This window comes from Brachycentrus maculatus, unplaced genomic scaffold (assembly GCF_059751285.1).
Source record: "Brachycentrus maculatus isolate JH-2025_06_01 unplaced genomic scaffold, ASM5975128v1 h1tg000172l, whole genome shotgun sequence".
Classification (NCBI taxonomy): domain Eukaryota; kingdom Metazoa; phylum Arthropoda; class Insecta; order Trichoptera; family Brachycentridae; genus Brachycentrus; species Brachycentrus maculatus.
The window spans coordinates 2,281,497-2,300,934 of NW_028280925.1; the positions used below are offsets into that span (position 1 = coordinate 2,281,497).

General features: G+C 34.9%; 1 protein-coding gene across 6 annotated transcripts in view; it reads left to right on the plus strand.

The window, feature by feature from the left end:
* Nucleotides 1-19,438, plus strand: part of LOC148308295 (phosphatase and actin regulator 2) — a 352,056-nt gene that overhangs the window by 307,222 nt on the left and 25,396 nt on the right. For all 6 annotated transcript variants that reach the window (XM_088261993.1, XM_088261996.1, XM_088261997.1 and 3 more), the window contains one exon: nt 5,567-5,734. In XM_088261993.1, the coding sequence (XP_088118119.1) occupies nt 5,567-5,734 (168 nt within the window). The remainder of the gene's footprint in view (nt 1-5,566; nt 5,735-19,438) is intronic.

Below are 19,438 nucleotides of genomic sequence, written 5' to 3' on the forward strand. Positions count from 1 at the left end.
AAAAATCAATGTTTGCTTTAACATTTAATAAATTCATGTTTTCTTTTCTTAAAATTATTTTGTATGTAAATAAAAATAAGACTTGACACTGGCAACGGCCAAATATTGAAAAAAATATACTTATGTATACTTCGCTTATACAAAATATAAAATTATAGCAAATTCATCATGAGCCCATCATTATTATACTTACATATCGCCCACTCCTTTCAACAACGTCTAATATGAAAAATCGTCAATTTTCAGTTGTGCAATGTACTATATCCCAGAAAAAGCGGCATGTTTTTAACTTAATATTTACCCGCTACAGGGCAGAAAGTGTTGTTTTTGTATTTTGAAGAAAAGGTATTGTTTAATATTTTTTTTTAAATATACATACTTAATATTTTTCAAATGGGGAAAAAACATTCAGGTTTTACCTAAAAATATCTGTTGCACAGTAAAAAGTTCAATAAGTGGCTTGATATTTACTTTTAATACATTCTATTGTATTTTTAAACTTTAAAAACGATCTCCTGAAAAATCAAGTTCTTTGAAATATGACGTTGTTGAAAGGAGTGTGCGATATATCATCGTGTTTTTTCTTGTATTAGTACGATATATTTTACATACATTGTATTATATCATAAGGTTGCACGAAATGCCGGGATGCCCGCTTCGAGGCTCTCGGCGCAGCCTCCACCTTTGAAAGAGAAACCTAACCGGGTCAATGTCGCGCCCGCGGGACACTTCCGGTCTTCCGGCTACGCTCGGTTGCCTGGCAACGCGAAGCCAAAGGTCGCGTCTTTCGCCATGACCAAAATGCGGCCGAGATACGCTCGTTGACCGGCGAGATGCGCGCAGCTATGTGGCTTGTGGATTCTGCATCGACCGGCGACGCGTCGTGTCAAGGGAACGTGCGGCCCGAGATCGCAGTTCGCTTCGAGCATGTCTTGAATGCAATCGAGGGATGTTGCGTGCATTCGTACGAGCAGATGTCGGAATGCGGTGACGCTACGCCAGGCTCCCTCCCGACTTAGAAATAAAGCTCGGCGGGTTAATTTGGATTTTTACCACCTCGCAGCGTTAAGTTATTTAATGAAAAAAATACTTTTGTTTTATTAAAACCTGTGTATTAATAAATAACAATTATATTGCGCCATTTGAGTGAAAAATAATCTCAAGCGCTTTATAATCAACAGTTTTTCTAACATTTCAAACAAGATATGGTACGTACATAATTATTTTCCACATCAATATATACCATACTTAAAATATAATAATATTGATTATATTATGATACATACATATACACACATAGTTATATTTTTTTAAGAATAATAAATCCATGAATTAATTCGGCATTTTGAGGTATGAATCTTTCCATTTTTAATGTGTTAACGGAATTTCGGTTCGCATACGATGTTTGAAAATGATGCGGAATGCATGAAAACACGTATTATAATAGATTTCTTTTAACAGACAATAGTGGTATTTACCATGTAAAACTGATATAAAAAAATAAGAATCCAGTTTCACCGCCATAGAATAAAATTATGAAACCGTTCGCTAGAAAAGTAATGAAAAGTATTTATTGTTTTTTTTTCACAAAAATCCAATAGCGTTGTTATTTTTGGCGCTTGAATTTATCTCTAGCACATTACTTACGGTAAGCTAGATTTCATTTTTAAATTTGTTTATTAGTGAAAGGATTCTTTTCTTCCTTTATTATCACATTTGAAAAATTCTGCCTTGAAAATTGTTAGTGTGAACCATTAGGTACTCACGGAGTTCGGAGTTTCTCTGAATATTTTAAAATTTCATTTCTATTTCTCCTGCCAAAGTAAATAGCGTCGCACGTTTATTGGAGATGCCATCTGACGGAGCATGACTCAGCGGTTGAGAGTCCATCTCGTAGTGCGGTGGTCACTACTCTATATGGTAGACATACACTGGATTCTGGTCGACGAACTAAGTTTTTTTCTTACGATCAAGATAGTCTACGTCAATCCATTGCTGATGGCCAATGCTGAGATTATTATTAACGCTAGTATTTTTTGTAGGAATAACTATAAGTAGCAGAATTAATTTTTAACAAAATTGTTAATTATTTTATTAATTTAAATATTTTTTCGAAGCATATTTTTTTACGTATTGTAAATTATCAATTTTAAGCATCCGAAAATTTTATTATTTTTTTAATATTGTTCGTTCTCAAAAAAATATTTGTGCTAGTTTTTATTCAGTTCTATGGGGTATCGATCCATCGTCTTGAAATATTTACTATTTTGACCTTCTTCTCTTCGTTGGATCGATTAAAATTAGGACTGTAAAATTTGACTTAGCTGCACACACGGTGTTTGAAAATGATATGGAATGCATCAAAACACGTCACAATAGGTTTGAAGAAAAGGTAGTATTAACCAAGTGAAATTTAAATATAAAATATTAAATTATTCCCTTTCTTACAGCGGCTTCACAGTGTCTGAAAAACTTCTCGCATAAATGGAAATGAAATCCAAATTTCGTATCCAGTATAAATACATTATTCAACATAAATAGTCCAAATTATTCTAGACCTTTGCGTACTTTTGAAATTTAAAATGCCTCTTTTTTTGGTTTAACGAAAATGTTCGAATGTTTCTTTTGTCGTCGGATCCAAAAATTTTACGATTCGGACGTGATGTAAATTGTTGTGAAACCAAATGTTCGTGGGATTTTCTAGTTCCGAATCGGGAACATCGGAATTTCGCAATTAAATCTAAAGCTCCCCGCTTACGTTTCTAGAGCGAACCGTATTGGAAACGCTCGTGACGCAATGGGGTCAAGTTCGACCCGAACGGAACTAGTAATTGTTTTGGTGCATTCGGATAGTACAATATTAATTATAACTTTACCGATAACCTGTCTCGATACAATAGAATTCCGTAAAAACCGAGAGCTTTAAAATATATCGCAACAAAATACACTTAGCACATGGCTAAATTGGATATAAATATGTCAGACTAATATTTTCTTTAAATTAGGCGTTCAGAGCAATAGCACTTACACAGTATCTTATGATTGATAATAATTATAAATTTGGATAGTTTGTATAGCTTCTATATATTTTTGCAAAATTCTATCTCAAGGGTGCTTTATTTTATTTTATCCACCCTGCACATACGAATATACGTGACACGCGCGGTTTTTCTTCACCGTTATGCGCTAACCCGTATGACCTACGCGCACTAGAAAAGGTATCTGTTCCAAAAATGTTTAATTCGTACCGGAAACACTGACAAATTTTTGTCAGGTTTCATACCTGACAATATTTTGTGACAACAAACGTTGTGATTTTTTTGCTTGTTTATAAAAAAAATATGTTTGAAAATTACCCGAAGGTAGGGTGGTCAATTGGGGGAAAAGAGATGGAAAAAGGAAATGGTTTAGGAAACAAATGCGTTTTTTTTTCTTTTTCTAAAGATCATATGACTCTCACTATTTCTAACTACTGCTGGAAGAGCATTCCACGCCATCGCATCGGTCCGCAACAGCAAAGGCATGCTTGCCAAATGGTAAGGTCACTTTACCCATAGCAGTTGTAGCCGATCAAAGCGTGAGACGTCTGGAATAAACAGCTCTTTTAGATATTTTATGTATTGATATATACATGAGTAGACAGAGTTTATACTCAATCCTTTCGGGAAAGCGTAGACAGTACACTTGGGAAAGTAGTGGGGTGATGTAACTGAATCGTGATTGATATCGTATCGGGTTGTGGTCCCGTGGTTAGTGTCGCGGACCCTGAAGTCAGAGTTTCTCGGTTCCAACCCACTCTACCACAATTTGATACGTATTTCTAATAATGAGCCGCCCAGGCTCACAGAAATAGTATGAAATAGAAATATATGTGTAAATAATAAAAAAACATAAAAATTGCTCTTTTTTTTATTTAATTTATGTAAGTATTTATTTTTTTTAAATAAAAAAATAAATACTTACATAAATTCCAAAAATTAGTCTTAATACTGATTGCAGTCGAGTCATTTCATCAAATAACGAGTACTTTAAAATATTTCGCTACAAAATACACTTAGCATATAGCTATATTTAGTTCACAATTTACAAATCTCTGAAATTTATTTTAGACTCTTTCGGTTGTGTCTGAATGAAAATTGCAGTTTATTATGTTTCATTCAAACCCTTTTCCGCACCCCAATGGTGCATAGCATTATAAACACAGTGTTATCTTGATCGTTTACACACGAAGGAAAGGTGATCAGCCTTCCGCTTCAGGTACCAGTCCAGGGTAATATTGAATAAATATTAGAGTGAAAAAATCACTTATATTTATTTGACCCCCCCCCGAATCGAACCCGGGAATCGAACCCGGGACCTCCAGAACGGCAGCCGAGCGTGCTGACCATTACACTACGGAGGCGGACAATTATTATGTACACGTGCGTATTTTGTTACGGTCAACCCTTTTCCGTCTTATTGTTACTTTTATCGCCTCCTGGTACTAATTACAAAGATTATTGCATAGTGTACATAGCTACACGATCGTAAATTACACCCATTGGCACACTTAGGTGGCGGACCCTCGGTTTCCAACTTGATTCGATTTCTCATTTAATTTGTGAAAATTTATCGAGTTTTGATGTCGCCAGAGCGTCACGCGTGCAAAGGTTGTGAAGATTAATCGAATGTTACGTCGGGGGTTTTGACGTCGTGGAAGATGGAGCGCCTCATATTACCTCCATTCATCATATCCCTAACAATACGCCACCGCGCTGTGTTTATCCGTATCGACTTCTGGCCGGAGCCCTTTGTAATAAAGTCTGCTTTCCGTGTAACATCTTGGGATATGGAACCATTTTTAAGAAAACCGCAATTTTTCAATTATTAAAGGGTGACAAATATTTGAATTAAAATATATATATATATATTTTCGAGATTCCAAAATGATATTGCAACTCCAAAATGTAATACTAAACAATTTCAACAAAACTTCAAATATTTACGAATTACCATAAATACTTCAATAAACTCCCCGAAAAAATTAAAGAAATATTTTTGTCAAATGATTTCTCTCGTGTATATTTTTTCCCAACGGTTACATCATTCTATCTAGGCCTGTCTGTGAAACATAACCTCATTTTTGAATTTACCTTCAAATGTGATATTTCATACGTGTGCATATAATTACATTTTTTAAATGCTCAAATCTGTCTATTTCTGTTGTGAATTAATTTTACTAACAAATATTTACATGGTAGACGACTCCCGGGCAGACCACCAAAGAGATGGGCCGATAGCTGGGAATCGACGTCGCAGGAGGCTAATCCCTCTTAAAAACAGGCCGTAAGGCCTACAATAAGAAGAAGAAGAAGAAGAAGATATTTACATAGACACTCTAGCTGACCATAAAAGCATTCGCATTTCAGCAGTTTCTAGTTGCCTAGTGTAGGTGTCATACATAGTCCAGCATTCGGAGCCATAGAGAAGTCTGACAAATGTCTGGTAGACTTTTCTCAAGTCAGAATCGTGCATCCCTTCGCCGGCTTAGTGGGCAGTATTAAAATGATTTTTTTTTATTCCGCAGAACCCAAGAAGGACAAGGGCGACCAGTCCGGCGAGCACATGGGTGGCGGGGGCGGCGGGGACGGGGGCCCCGCGCAGGGGCCCGGGGGGGCGCCGCGCCCCGACCGCCCCGCCACCCTGCAGGCCGGCAAGCTGCCGCGCCGCATCATGTGCTACCACTCCGAACACCGTGAGTCTACACTTAATGCATATACTTTTTTGAAAGGGATGAATTTTTGAAAAAAAAAATTATTGATTTGGCGTGTAATTTATAGAACTCCATTTTAATTAACTAACTAACTAACTAACCATCACGCCGCTTCCCCGCAGGGGTAGGCAGAGAGAATCGAACGCCATACCACTCTGTCTTTGCAAACATTCTTCGCCTCTTCTACATTCATGCATCTCCTCGTACATACCCGACGATTATTACAACTCCTGACCCGGCCGCTTTCAAGTATTTGATATGCCTGATTGTGCCAGGTTTTCCTCGGTCTTCCTCCCCCATTTTAATTTATGTATTAATTTTAAATCAAACACAGATTTTTTGAGTCTACTAAGTTAGTAGACTCAAAAAATCTGTGTTTGATTTAAAATTAATACATAAATGTTGAAAAATGTTTGAAAGGCTGAAAACCTCAGGGGTTCGGGTGACATTTTGGTGTTTTCGAGAAAAACATACTCGCATTTTCGCGTTCGAAAATTATTCATGATCCATATATTTTTTTTTATTATCGATTTGTTTTATCGATTCTTGTTTTTTACCACTTGAGTTATTTAAGTGGTAGAAATAAGTATTTTATTTATAATTTAATGTTATTATTTGCAATTATTTTTAGTATTTCTATTATGCCTTTTGATGTCTGTTCAGGAGCTATTATCCACTCCGTTAGATAATTTGTTGTTCTTTATTCTCTATCCGTGTATGACTCCCTTTTGTTGGTAAAAAAATAAGTGATCCCTCCTTATAACCTACCCGGGTTTATTAATTAGAATAAGTGAAGCTTTCACTTCACTTGTTTTACGGACATCAAGAAAATGAATCAAGGATATTTTGTTTTCAATGAAATTGTACATATCGCTCACTCCTTTCAAGAACGTCATAAACCAAAAATCGACAATTTTCAGGTGTGTATGTTTTTGGAATGCCCAGAAAATGTACTATATCCCAGTAAAAGAGGCATATTTTTAACTTAATATTTACCCGCTACAGGGCAGAAAATGTTGTTTTTGCATTTTGAAGAAAAGGTATTGTTGAATTATTTTTTTAAACATATTAAATATTTTTCAAATGGAGAAAAAACCTTCAGGTTTTACCTAAAAAGATCTGTTGCACAGAAAAAACTTCAATAACTGGCTTGATCTTTATTTTTAATACATTGTGTTATATTTTTAAACTTTAAAAACGTTCTCCTGAAAAATCAAGTTTTTTGATTTATGACGTTCTTGAAAGGAGTGAGCGATATGTTTATTTGTATTTATGTATATATGGACATATCGTAGTCGTACAGGAGAAAGTGACCAACTACCAAAACATAAAATGTTCAGGAGGGCCATTTAAGTCACTTTATTAATTATTTTTAACAAGCCAATATATTATACTTCCAAGTTTAAAATCGCTTTGGGATTTTGTCAGGGCAATATTGAAGCTAGTTAGATATCAAATAGTCAATTATCAGTTTTTTTGTAAACAAATGCACTTGGTCACTTTCTCCTGTATGACTACGATATGTATTATATACATATGTATGTATATATGTATCTAGCTTGCTGACATCCATGCATCTAGTCGTACATGCCCTCCGGTTACGCAGACTTATGACGTGACCAGATTTTAGTTTTGATTGATCTGGTCGAGCCGAGTCCTTTTAGGCCGTCCTCGTTCATTTTTCCCGTTGACATTTGCCAAAATCGCTTTCTTAATCATTCTTTCATTATCCATTCGCTCCACATATCCTACTACGTCATACTACGTTCATTAGCTTTTCTTTCTTTTCAATCTTCTCTACTATCATATCGTGGGTATACTGGTAAAAAACGGTAACTCTAAAATTCCTGTTTTAATAATCCCTGTTATTTAAAGCTTTTAGCCTATATAAAATAGCTGCTATTAAACTATTTACCTTGATTTACTTTTAAAACCACATTAATATGACAAATCAAACTACTTAGTTTATTTTGCCAGTTTAAAGCACTTTGAAAACTTAATAATATGCATCTTGAAGTCAAAATTGCGTATTTTCGAGTTAACGTATTTTGCCAGTACACCCACGATATATAAAGGTAAAAATATTATAAATAATTAGTTACGTTAATTCAGTTATTAATCAAGCATTTTAAGAGCGGTAGAGTGGATAGCCTTTTTCCTAATTAATTTTTCGCGCAAGCGAGTTTACATTCAGAATCGCTACGGTTAGATTTGATCGCCTCGTTTCTCTTATTAATCTAAGATTTTCTACAAACGTTCGCTACCTCGGGACGTAATCCACTCTCCGTAGGCAGTAATAAGCTCCCGATATTCTAATTAATTTCTTCCCCATATTCCCGTACGGGTAACCTTTAAGGGATTTCCCCGAACAAATTTACTTGATTGCCCGGATTTTGATTAAATTTAAGGGATACATTTCATTTATCTGTTTCATTTCTCTCTCTATTTCGTTCAAAATCGTATTCGCTATGTTTCGAACTAAACCAACTTGACGTGAAGACATTTAATTTTTTAATTTTAAGAGAAATATTTGTGTTTTTATTATTTACACAAATGTTTCAATTTCATACTATTTCTGTGAGCCTAAGCGGCTCATTATTAGGAGTAGGTATCAAATTGTGGTAGAGTGGGTTCGAACCGAGAAACTCTGACTTAAGAGTCCGCGACACTAACCACGGGACCACAACCCGACATAAAAAAGCTAATTCTTCTCCTTTTAACCCATAAGGGATAACCTTACCCAATGGTGCATAGGGTACTGGATTGTTTAGAAACAGTGTTGAAGAAAAGGTTATCAGCCCGATGTTTCAGGTACCAGTCCAGGGTAATATCAAATACATTTCAGAGTGTAAAATCACTTCTTATTTATTTTTAACCCTTGTGAATAGAACCCAGGATTTCTAGCGCGGTAACCAAGTGTGTGCCACGACACACTGCTGTACCGTGGTGATTCGTTGGTGTGCCGCGGAAAAAAATCTAGTTTTGTGAAAATAACACAATTGCTCCAAATTTTTCAAAAAAGACCAAATACAAATGCACGAGACAAGCATGTAAAAACAAGCGTTACACATTTAGAGTAACCGCGAAATCGGTTACTCTAAATTACATTTCCATTCGGGACATCAAAGTTATTTTGATTTATTGACCAAATATTGACATATTATTTCCCCCAAGACGCGAAGATCGTTGTATTGGCAATTAGTTCGATTCGAACATCAAAGGGTGGTATAATCCCGTCTCTAAAGGCGCTCTCGCTTCATTAGGCGGAGTCTGGATGTTTGTTCTTCTCTCATCTCCCGATTGGTTTAGCAGACAATACGATCCCCGCCGGATAATATTGTATTCGATTAAAATTATCGATGCATAAACTCGATTAAAATTATTGATGCGCACTTGTTCTTTGTTGTCTCCTGCTAGTTATTATGGCGCTTGGGAATTCACGAGGCCGTACCCAAAGGGAGCTTGTGCACTACACAGAATTTTACCGCCCGGCAGTACGTTTTTTTTAGTTTTTTTTTTTTTAAACAAAAGCGAATACGACAGTTTAGCGTGATCGAATTTACGCGCACCGTGATTACGCACCGATCCGAAGAAAAACGGTCAAAAGCACAAGCTAATCCAAGTCAATCATCCGTTTTATCATGCTAACCAGACTGCCGGACAGTAAAATTCCATGTAGTGCACAAGCGCCCATATAAATGTACATTCATACTAGTTTGTGCACTATACGTAATTTTACCGTCCGGCATTTTACTTTTCTCCATTCCGGGCCGTTATTTATTATTCATGAGCGAGCGGAGTGGGCGCGGGGGAGGGGGACGCACGCACAGGACACTGCGTTGCCCCTTCTCTCACTTCCTCTGCAGCCTGCCTTCATGTCGCAAGTCTCACTCGTTTCATTAAAATAAAGCGACTACGATGATTGACAGTTTAGCGTGATCGAGTTTACGCACACCGATCCTGAGAAAGACGGACAAGTGCACAAGTCAATCATCCGTTTTTTCATGCTGCATCGGACCGTAAAAACCGCACTGCCGGACAGTAAAATTCCCTGTAGTGCACAAGTGCTCAAAGTCCGACATATTAAATGTAATTGTCGTTAAGTTTTCCTCTGCGAATAGTTTGGAAGCCGACATTACATGGCAGGTGAGCGCCACTCGCCGCTGCGTAGGTACTGAAGAATTCTGCACCACGGAACGGGTTAACATGCTTGGCCAAACTCTAGTAATGCTTAAATTCTCGAGTCGGGCATAGTTTTAAGTGTTCTGGGATTTACATACTCCCACCGACGCTTTTGTCTCTCATTTTGATTTGTTCTTGCAAATTACTTCAGATTTTGTATATTAAAAGCATTGTTAACTTCGTGGTATGGTAATATAACATATAATATATTATAGTTGTATTACACAAAGTAAACTATGAATGATAAGGAGAGTGTTATACTTCAGATTTGCTTATTAGGAGAACATAACACACATAGGGTATTAATTATATTTGTTTTCATGAAAAAATGGTTTTGATTATCAAAGTAGGTAATTAGTGCCATATTGGCATAACGTATCGAAATGGCCAAGTGAAAAAAACGCCATATAAGAAAATATATCACCCACAAACATAAACAGTAAATTATAAGTGTAAATCCCTCTCCAAGCACAAGAGCTTAGTCTCTTGTGCTTGGAGAGGGATCTCTGGAAAGAAAGCGTAATTAATTTTAAGATTGTAAACTACAAATATCTAGAAAATGATTTAAATTATTTAAAAAAAAACTCTTGCGACTATATTAAATCATTATAAAAAGTATTAAAATAATAATTTAATTTTAAAATACTTAATTTCTTATTTCAATTAAATTGATAAAAGTACCTACTTATTATGATCATAATTTATTTGTTTTTTTGTTTATTTAATTGATGGTAACTTTTCATTTCATGAATTTTTTTCACGAAGGCCATTTTTTTTGTTTTGGTAGCTGGTATTATTGGACATTATGATTTAATTTTTGGCGCTGGCGATCTTTTTTCGGTCGCTGACCGAAGCCGATTAGGACAACTCGACTATTCCCATCGGTAAACCCGACCGGGAACCGATCCCAAAACCTTGTGCATAATTCGTGCATGCTAACAATTTTGGCCCCTATAGAGGCGAACAAACTAATTCAGAACTATTTATCGAGTTTCGACCGTTTCAGAAGATCAACACGTAAATATTTAAATTAGTCGACTCGTGTTGCTTCTCGAACATGTGTTTGCGAAGATTTTTCCATAAGCACATGTCAAGAACAGCGTATCTCGGATGAATGGGGCATGTTTAGCATTCCGGACGCATATTTTGGCAAGTATCCCATCAATTACACGCGCGTAGTTATTCATACTCGCGTCCGTATCATCCCGCCGAATTACGAAGCCATCAAATCCGACATTGAGCTTTTGCGGGATCCTCGGCAGAACTTGAAAACTTCATCCTGTTTCATTACACTAGCGACTTTGGCGCTTTCGCATTATGATTTGTGCGTTCGCTACTTGTACCGGCGGCATCACCTACGTGCCTGAAATACTAAATTACAGAACTTTTCCTCAGAAAATATAAACCGCAAGCCTAACCGCGTAATCTGCTTTTTTCGTTAGTACGATATTTCCGTAAGACGTCTCGCAATTTTTAACGCCGCGTACGTAAGCGAGATTATCCGTATTGAGCAGATGAAAGCCAACGGTATTTCTTTATTTATTTATTTTAAATCATATTACGTACGTAAGTCACATATCGTTCACTCCTTTCAAGAACGTCATAAATCAAAAATCGTCAATTTTGAGTTGTGCATGTTTTCGTAATGCCCAGAAAATGTACTATATCCCAGCAAAAGAGGCATATTTTAAACTTAATATTTACCCGCTACAGGGCAGAAAGTGTTATTTTTGCATTTTGAAGAAAAGGTATTGTTTAATTATTTTTTTAAATTTACTAAATATTTTTCAAATGGAGAAAAAACCTTCAGGTTTTACCTAAAAAGATCTGTTGCACAGTAAAAAGTTAAATGAGTGGCTTGATATTTATTTTTAATACATTGTATTTTATGTTTGAACTTTAAAAACGTTCTCCTGAAAAATCAAGTTTTTTGATTTATGACGTTCTTGAAAGGAGTGAGCGATATGTAATATTCACGACGAGTAATTTCAATTACTCGTTTTGGGATTAAGGTTAACAAGACTGAAACACATTTTTTTTCTAACAAAACTAACATTGGACAAAATGTAGAATATAAAACAATAAACGGGTATGGTAAATAAACATATCAAAAATATAAGGTAAGAAGAATCTTTAAAGGAAACAAATGAGAAAATTTCAGTAATCACTAACATAAATATCTTTCCATAAAAGTATTTTTTCGGTTCATTCGTTTTGGATCCCTGGCTGGGTTCTATTTTATATGTCAGGCAGCTGGTTAATTTGGGTATAGGCAATATATTGCAAGGACATCATTCCAAATTTTTATTATATTTTTTAAAAAGAGAAATATTTTTGTTTTTATTATTTACAAAAATACTTACTTTCATACTATTTCTGTGAGCCTAATCGGCTCATTATTAGAAATCGGTATCAAATTGTGGTAGAGTAGATTCGAACCGAGAAACTCTGACTCAAGAGTCCGCGACACTAAACACGGCACCACAACCCGACACAAACTCAGTTGTGGTTATCGGCTCCATGTCTGTTTTATTATGTCCTCGTGTATTATGATGATTAATTTCTCTTTTTAAAATTAGTTTGGTGTCGCTGTGAGTCGTTTTAAACATTATTGTATTTGTAATCTCATATGTTGGAAGACTGTCGAAAGGTTTTTAATTGGTTCTCAAATAAATGTATTTTTCACGAGTGGTGTATGTGGCATTTGTAAAGTATGTCGTGATCTAGTAATAGCCGATGAATGAAACGCTGATCCGTAATTTCTCCATGTGCGGTTTGAGAGTTATTCGAGAAAATATAACATCAACAGCACAAGACGGCGTTCTTGTAGTGCTGTTCATCTCTCGGAAATAGTTTCCCTCAACTCGCTACGAAGTGCTGACATTCTGACGTAATTGCACATAATGCTGGCTCCACTCCAGCGGGCTTTTAATTGTTGCCCGATTTTAATATTTTACGCTAAATATTTCGCAATATGGCTGCCGTCTTTCACCGCGGACGCTGTTCGTTTTAATTAATGAAATTTCGCCTCCGCTCCTTTGCTCTGTCGGGAAAGTACCGTAACAATGGAAAGTTTTCCAAATTTACTTTGCCGATATACTTGAATGTTTGGCGCATGGCGTTCGCCTCTCTTCGGAGACTTCGCGAACGTTATTGAATTTAGAAATAAATAAACCGCTTTTGGTATTCGCATCTCATTGATATTGGACGAACAAATTTCGCCGCTTTGTGTATCGTGTGACATTGTTATATTTTTCGTTCAAAGTCTCGTGTAAAGTTCTTTAGGCGCGCTTTTGGGAATTGGGAACGCGGATTTGGTTACTTGAAATGTAAAAACCTGTATCGGAAAATGTTTTCATAATTTCGCTCGCAAACGCTACGCGTAGCTATTTTCATACAAAGCTCAATTTTGTTTAAGTACACCTTCAAGCTTTTTACATCAAGTATGAATTCGATTCGACGGAATTGCTTTCTTCTTATTTTTTGCACGTGTATTTGAATTGTGTGTATAAATAAGCCATTGGTATCGCTATCCTGTATTGCTTTTGGTTTTCTTAAAGAAAATGTAATCTCGAATCGAATTTACATGGACGTTTAAAATTTCCATACGCGAAATGAATGAATATTTTCGCTTACATTATTTTCTGACGCATTTCATTCTGAAGTTTGAGAGTTCTTATTTCATATATTTATATTACTGCACATGTTACAACAAAATCATCACTTATACGAGTATAGCTATGCATCAAAACTGTATAGCTATACTCGTATAAGGACCCTCAGGCCATTTAATCTTAACATTGGTTTCAAAATACCATAACAAGGCGAAACAATTGTTACAAATTTTATTTGTTTTTAACTATAAAATACAATTTAGTAGACTCTAAAAATCAGTGTTTGATTGTAACATTTATTATATATTTATTTATTTATTATAGTTTTTTACATTTTTTAAATACAATTATATAAAATTACCATACATTTATAGATAATGGCAAACGTATAATTTTAGTTTCGCTGTGCCTCTCCAAAAAAGAGACTGAGCTCTTGTGCTTGTAGAGGGACTTACACACTCAAGGTTTATTGTTTTATTGGATTAATGGCATAATAGTCTTTTTCTTTTCTTTTTTATATATATTTTTAAGATTTACATGTAATGGGGATTTTTTTTCCTTAAGAATTTTGATATCTTCTATTTTTTTTATTTCTCTAGGGATATAAATATATATTAATATTCATATAAAGTTCTTATTTCATTAGTAATAATCAATGTTTTGGGTTTTTGAGTTTATTTTTTTTACTTATTTAAAAGTTTGGAAGGGTTTTCGTCTCCAATTTATATTTGACTCATAAAACAGCGGGTCAAGGTTGATTGTAGTCACCCCCCCCCCTCTGGATGGATGTGCTAGGTTGGGGTTGTTCGGCTAAGATGGAGTAAGGGTTAGAGATTGCCTTTCTAGCCAGTAGAGTATAATCTACTGTTTGCTCTGTATCCTGAATAATATTTCGATTTTACCTCGAATAAATAAACAGAGCTTGCGGTGTTATTCAAATGGTATCGGTCCCAAAATTATGTCTACGGGTTTTAGTTTACTGAAGAGATTTATTAAAGATGAAGACATGTATCATTATATTTTTCTTTATTTATTGATTTGGCGTTTAATTTGTAGAACTCCATTTTAATTTATGTATTAATTTTAAATCAAACACAGATTTTATGAGTCTACTAAGTTTACTAACTTATTTAGTTTATACTTAGTAGACTTATATGACTCATGTCCGCCTCCGTAGTGTAATGGTCAGCACGCTCGGCTACCGTTCTGGAGGTCCCGGGTTAAGGATAAGGGTTAGAAAAAAACTCATAAAATCTGTGTTTGATTTAAAATTAATACATAAATTATATTGAGAAGGAGGCGAGGAGCGTATGTCAGGACAGAAGAGTGTGGCGTTCCATACTTTCTGCCTACCCCTGTGGGGAAACGGCGTAATGGTGGTAGTAGTAGTGTAAATATGTGTTCTTAATAAATAAATCATAGTTATTCTTGTGTTATCATCTATTTTTTGTCGTTCGGCAGCGTATTTAATTCAAAGCTTAGAAATATGTAAGAGTCTACGTACCGGAGGTGTATTTTTACATGTGACAAATACACGATGCCAACTTGTTCTCGGAATTTCTTCTCCGACTCTATTTTCGCAATGTACATAAATGTACACCCGCTCTCCGTTAATATTTCCCCAGTGAAATTTTCCATATAAGCTTTCGTTCTACTTTTATTTTCCTCGTGGTATTAAACAAATAATTTTATAAATTTCGAAATATGGCACGCTAGCTTTTGATGCTTCCAAAAAGACGATAATTTAGCTCGTAATTCCGTAAAGCCAACGTGGATTTTGTCAGTGGTTTTTTCGACCTGTATTGATATATCTGATGTTTATGCTTATTTGAAATTATCAATATATTCTAAGTGGAAGTGGTTTGTTGAAAAACAACCACATTTTAAAGAAACTTCACAGGTAATCAGGAATTTAAGGAAGTTGTTTTTATTTATTTTTAAATGTTGGTTTTTATCAACGCAAAAAATAAATAAATTATAAAGGCCAAATAAAGGTAAATAAAAATTGCATATCGTGTAAAACAATCCATTAAATTATAGATAAAATATATACCCTTGTTGAGGATAATTTTATTTTAGTGGGTGTTTGCTGAGATAATTGTTAATTATTTTGAACATAACGAAAAACTAAATCTGAAAGCTAAACTGGCAAAACACTTTTATTTACGGAAGTAAGGTAAGGAGTTGGCAACAAAAAGAAGAATGAAAGTAGACGGAATGCAGTCAATATGCAATCTCTCAGATGAATGTGCGACAAAAAATGTATGATAGGTGTTCGTTTGGTGATAATTATGCAAGGCTGAGATGACCAGTATCGATAAAATTGAAAAATGTGTTGATATGGTTTGGACATATAGAACGAACGGTTGGAAAAAGAACAAAAAAATATGATGCGAAATAGAAGCAGAGGAAGACCGAGGACAACTTGGTATGATCAAGCCTTTCAAATACTTGGGCGTGATCAGGTCAGCAGTTGGAATAATCGGCGGGTTCGTATGAGGGAATGCGTGAATGTGAAAGAGGCGAAGATTGTTCGCAGAGACAGAGTGGCGTGGCGTTCAATTCTCTCTGTTTTACCACGCGGGAAGCGATTCTTCTTAATCTATATATGTTGAGATATCTATATAAAATATTGTTTCTTTTCATATATATTTTTTTAATAAAATATTTTCGTTTTCCTGTCGGTAGATGTATAATATTTACAATACACTCTAGCAATAAGTTTAAAATAAAAATGATAATTGCCCATTTCTTAACTGCCATGGGCATCGTACAAAGGAAAACTTTTTCAAAAGATTGAGGGAAAATAAAAACGGAAATCCTCAAAGTTGGACCTGAAAAAGACTGAGATTTCCCGAAAACTCGGGTGAAAATAATAAATACGTCCCAAAAGTACAAATAAAGATGTGTGAAGTTATTCTGTCGGGTGAAAAAATACTCCTGGAAAATAAATCCAAATATATATCGTATCTTGATATTACAAATGTAACACTGAAGGCTCATAAAAGTATAGGGTGTTTTTTTAGAGGATTGGTTTTTAAACTGGCAACATTCTTTCTACAGACAGTTGATTAGTTGATTAGTACATTTGCCATTACACCATGAATAGACTGAATGACCATTACGCGCGTCGTAGTTTCGGTGAATGGGCCGAGAACCATATTCAGCTTGATTCTCTTTTAAAACGCAAAATTTTGATCACTGATGAGACACATTTTTGGTTAAATGAGTATGTATAGAAGAATTGCCGAATTTGGAGTGGAAAAAACCCAGAAGTCCTTGTCGAGACGCCCTTACGTTCATTAAAAGTCACTGTTTGGTGTGCTTAGGGCCCATAGGCCGGTGGAATCATTAGCTCATATTTATTTTAAGACGATGGCGGCCAGAATGTTACGGTTAATGGAGAGCGCTACAGTGCCATGATTACTGACTTCTTCGTACTTCAGATGAATGACATCGATGTGAAAGAGCTGTGGTTTCAACAAGATGGCGCAACATGCAACACGGCGGGTGACACCATCAATTCATTTCGGGAAATTGGAATTTGTTTGCCTCTTAAAAAAACACTCTTTATAATTGAAACTGGACGAAAGGTCCCGGAATATTTTCTATTGTTGGTGTAGTAAATTGCGTCAACATCGGCAAATTATTTGGTATTCGAGAGGCGTAGTGATGAATACCCATAGTTCTCCATAAACAATGTCCGCTCATAAGTGAAGACGTGGCCAATTTGTAAAGCCGTAAGATAGCTCTAGGTAAAATTAGCTACCAGAGATATTAGAGTGTCAGCTATATGAAAAATTAATCAGCCCGACAATAATAAACTCCGCACTAAAACAAAATGTTCCGAGTTTTGCTGGAGTAATCTTCTAAGGCGGGATAATCGATAGCCCTCAACCTTATTTTCTTTAAACCCAGGTGACATTTAACGTAATATTATTTTTTGCTTAAAACGCTGTTTTTGTATTGAAAAAATAAGTTATTTTTCGAAATTAATATAAGGTTTTGAAAACAAAAGAGTTATTGAAAGGTAGGGATTTCATTAATTGATTTGGCAGTCACTTTGTGATAAAATCTATCCATTTTCAATTAATGTTTTACACCGTACGGTGTTTGAAAATGATGCGGAATGCATCGAAACACGTGTCACAGTAGATTTTATGAAATAGTGGTATTTACTAAGTAAAACACTAATTAAAAACGAAAGGTAAGGGGTTACAAAAATGTGTAAAAATATATTTTAAGTATATTCTAAAAAAAGTATAATTCCAATATATGGTAAATGGCAGTGTTCCACAAACTTTTTCTGTCCAAGGTACACCTGCCAAATTAAGAAATTTCAGTGGTACACCAAAGAAAAAAAAAGTTTATTTAATTTTTATTTATTATCAAAATATAATGCGAAAACGTATAATATCATAACAAAGTTGATTTAATATGTTCGCAAAACGAGACTTTTTTCCGCGGCACACCAACTAATCACCACGGTACACCAGTGTGCCGCGGCACACACTTTGAGGAACAATGATATATGGTATTTTTTTAAGCGTAAACACGCGTCAAGCCCTCTGCGCGGCCAAACCCGTTGTGATTTGGACGCCCGAGATGTAGGCATTAACGAATCACCTTGGTTGATTTTGTTCATTAGTACTTTAGACCAGTGCTCCGCAACCTTTTCTCACCTGCGACACACCAAAATTCTTCCTAGAATTCCGCGGCCCACCTAAAGCTAAAATTTATAGACCATTGAAAAATTATTTATTGATTTGACATTTAATTTGTAGAACTCCATTTTAATTTATGTATTAATTGTTAAATCAAACACAGATTTTTTGAGTCAACTAAATATTTGATTGAAAATGCCATAACTAAGCGAAACAATTATCATAATATTAATTTTTATGTATTTTTTCACAGTAAAATACATCTTAGTAGACTCAAAAAATCTGTGAATGATTTAACAATTAATACATAAAATACGTTGAAAAATTATTTATTTATAATTATATTATAATTTTGAAATAAAAGACAATGTTATGAAAAATAATTTGTCATTGTGTGTTAATGACCAATGACCCAATGACCAATTATATTTGTATTTAATTACATAATGTAAAATAATAAAAAAATGTCTAAAGTTTAGACTTAAATGTCGAGATTAGGAGGCTGAGCCCTGAGGTCGCGTTTCGTGTTCCCTTCTAATAAATCAATTCCTGTTTCATCTACATCGAGATGGGCGACGGGACTGTTGAGGGTCGAGCGTCACTCGACAAGATTAGGCGAGCAGATATAAAGTACAGGCATCGCAGAACCCTTTGCTATCCGAGCTCAATCTCTCAGGGCATTTACATTTCGATGACAGTGTAAGCCATTCACGAGAGAAGCTTTTTTCAACCCACTTATTGGAGGCTGCTAAATCCGAGAATAGTAATGTTGAAATTTCCGATATTCATTGTTCAACATTATAATGTTGAACAATTAATGAAATTTCAACTAACAACAGATGAAACTAAAATACCGTTTTTGTTAATGTTAATTGTACGATATTCAATGTTCAAATTATAAGTTTTATCAATACAAATGAAACTAAGATACCATTTTTGTTAATGTTGAATTTTTAAATATTCGTTGCTCAAATTATATCACAAAATAAATTAAACTAAACTACCGTTTTTGTTAATGTTAATTGTACGATATTCATTTTAAAAATTAGAAGTTATGTCGAAACAGATGAAACTAAAATACAGTTTTTGTTAATGTTGAACTTTTAAATATTCATTGCTCAAATTATATCACAAAACAAATGAAACTGAAATACCATTTTTGTTCATGTTGAATTTTTCGATATTCATTGTTCAAATTAGAAGTTACGTCTAAACAGATGAAACTA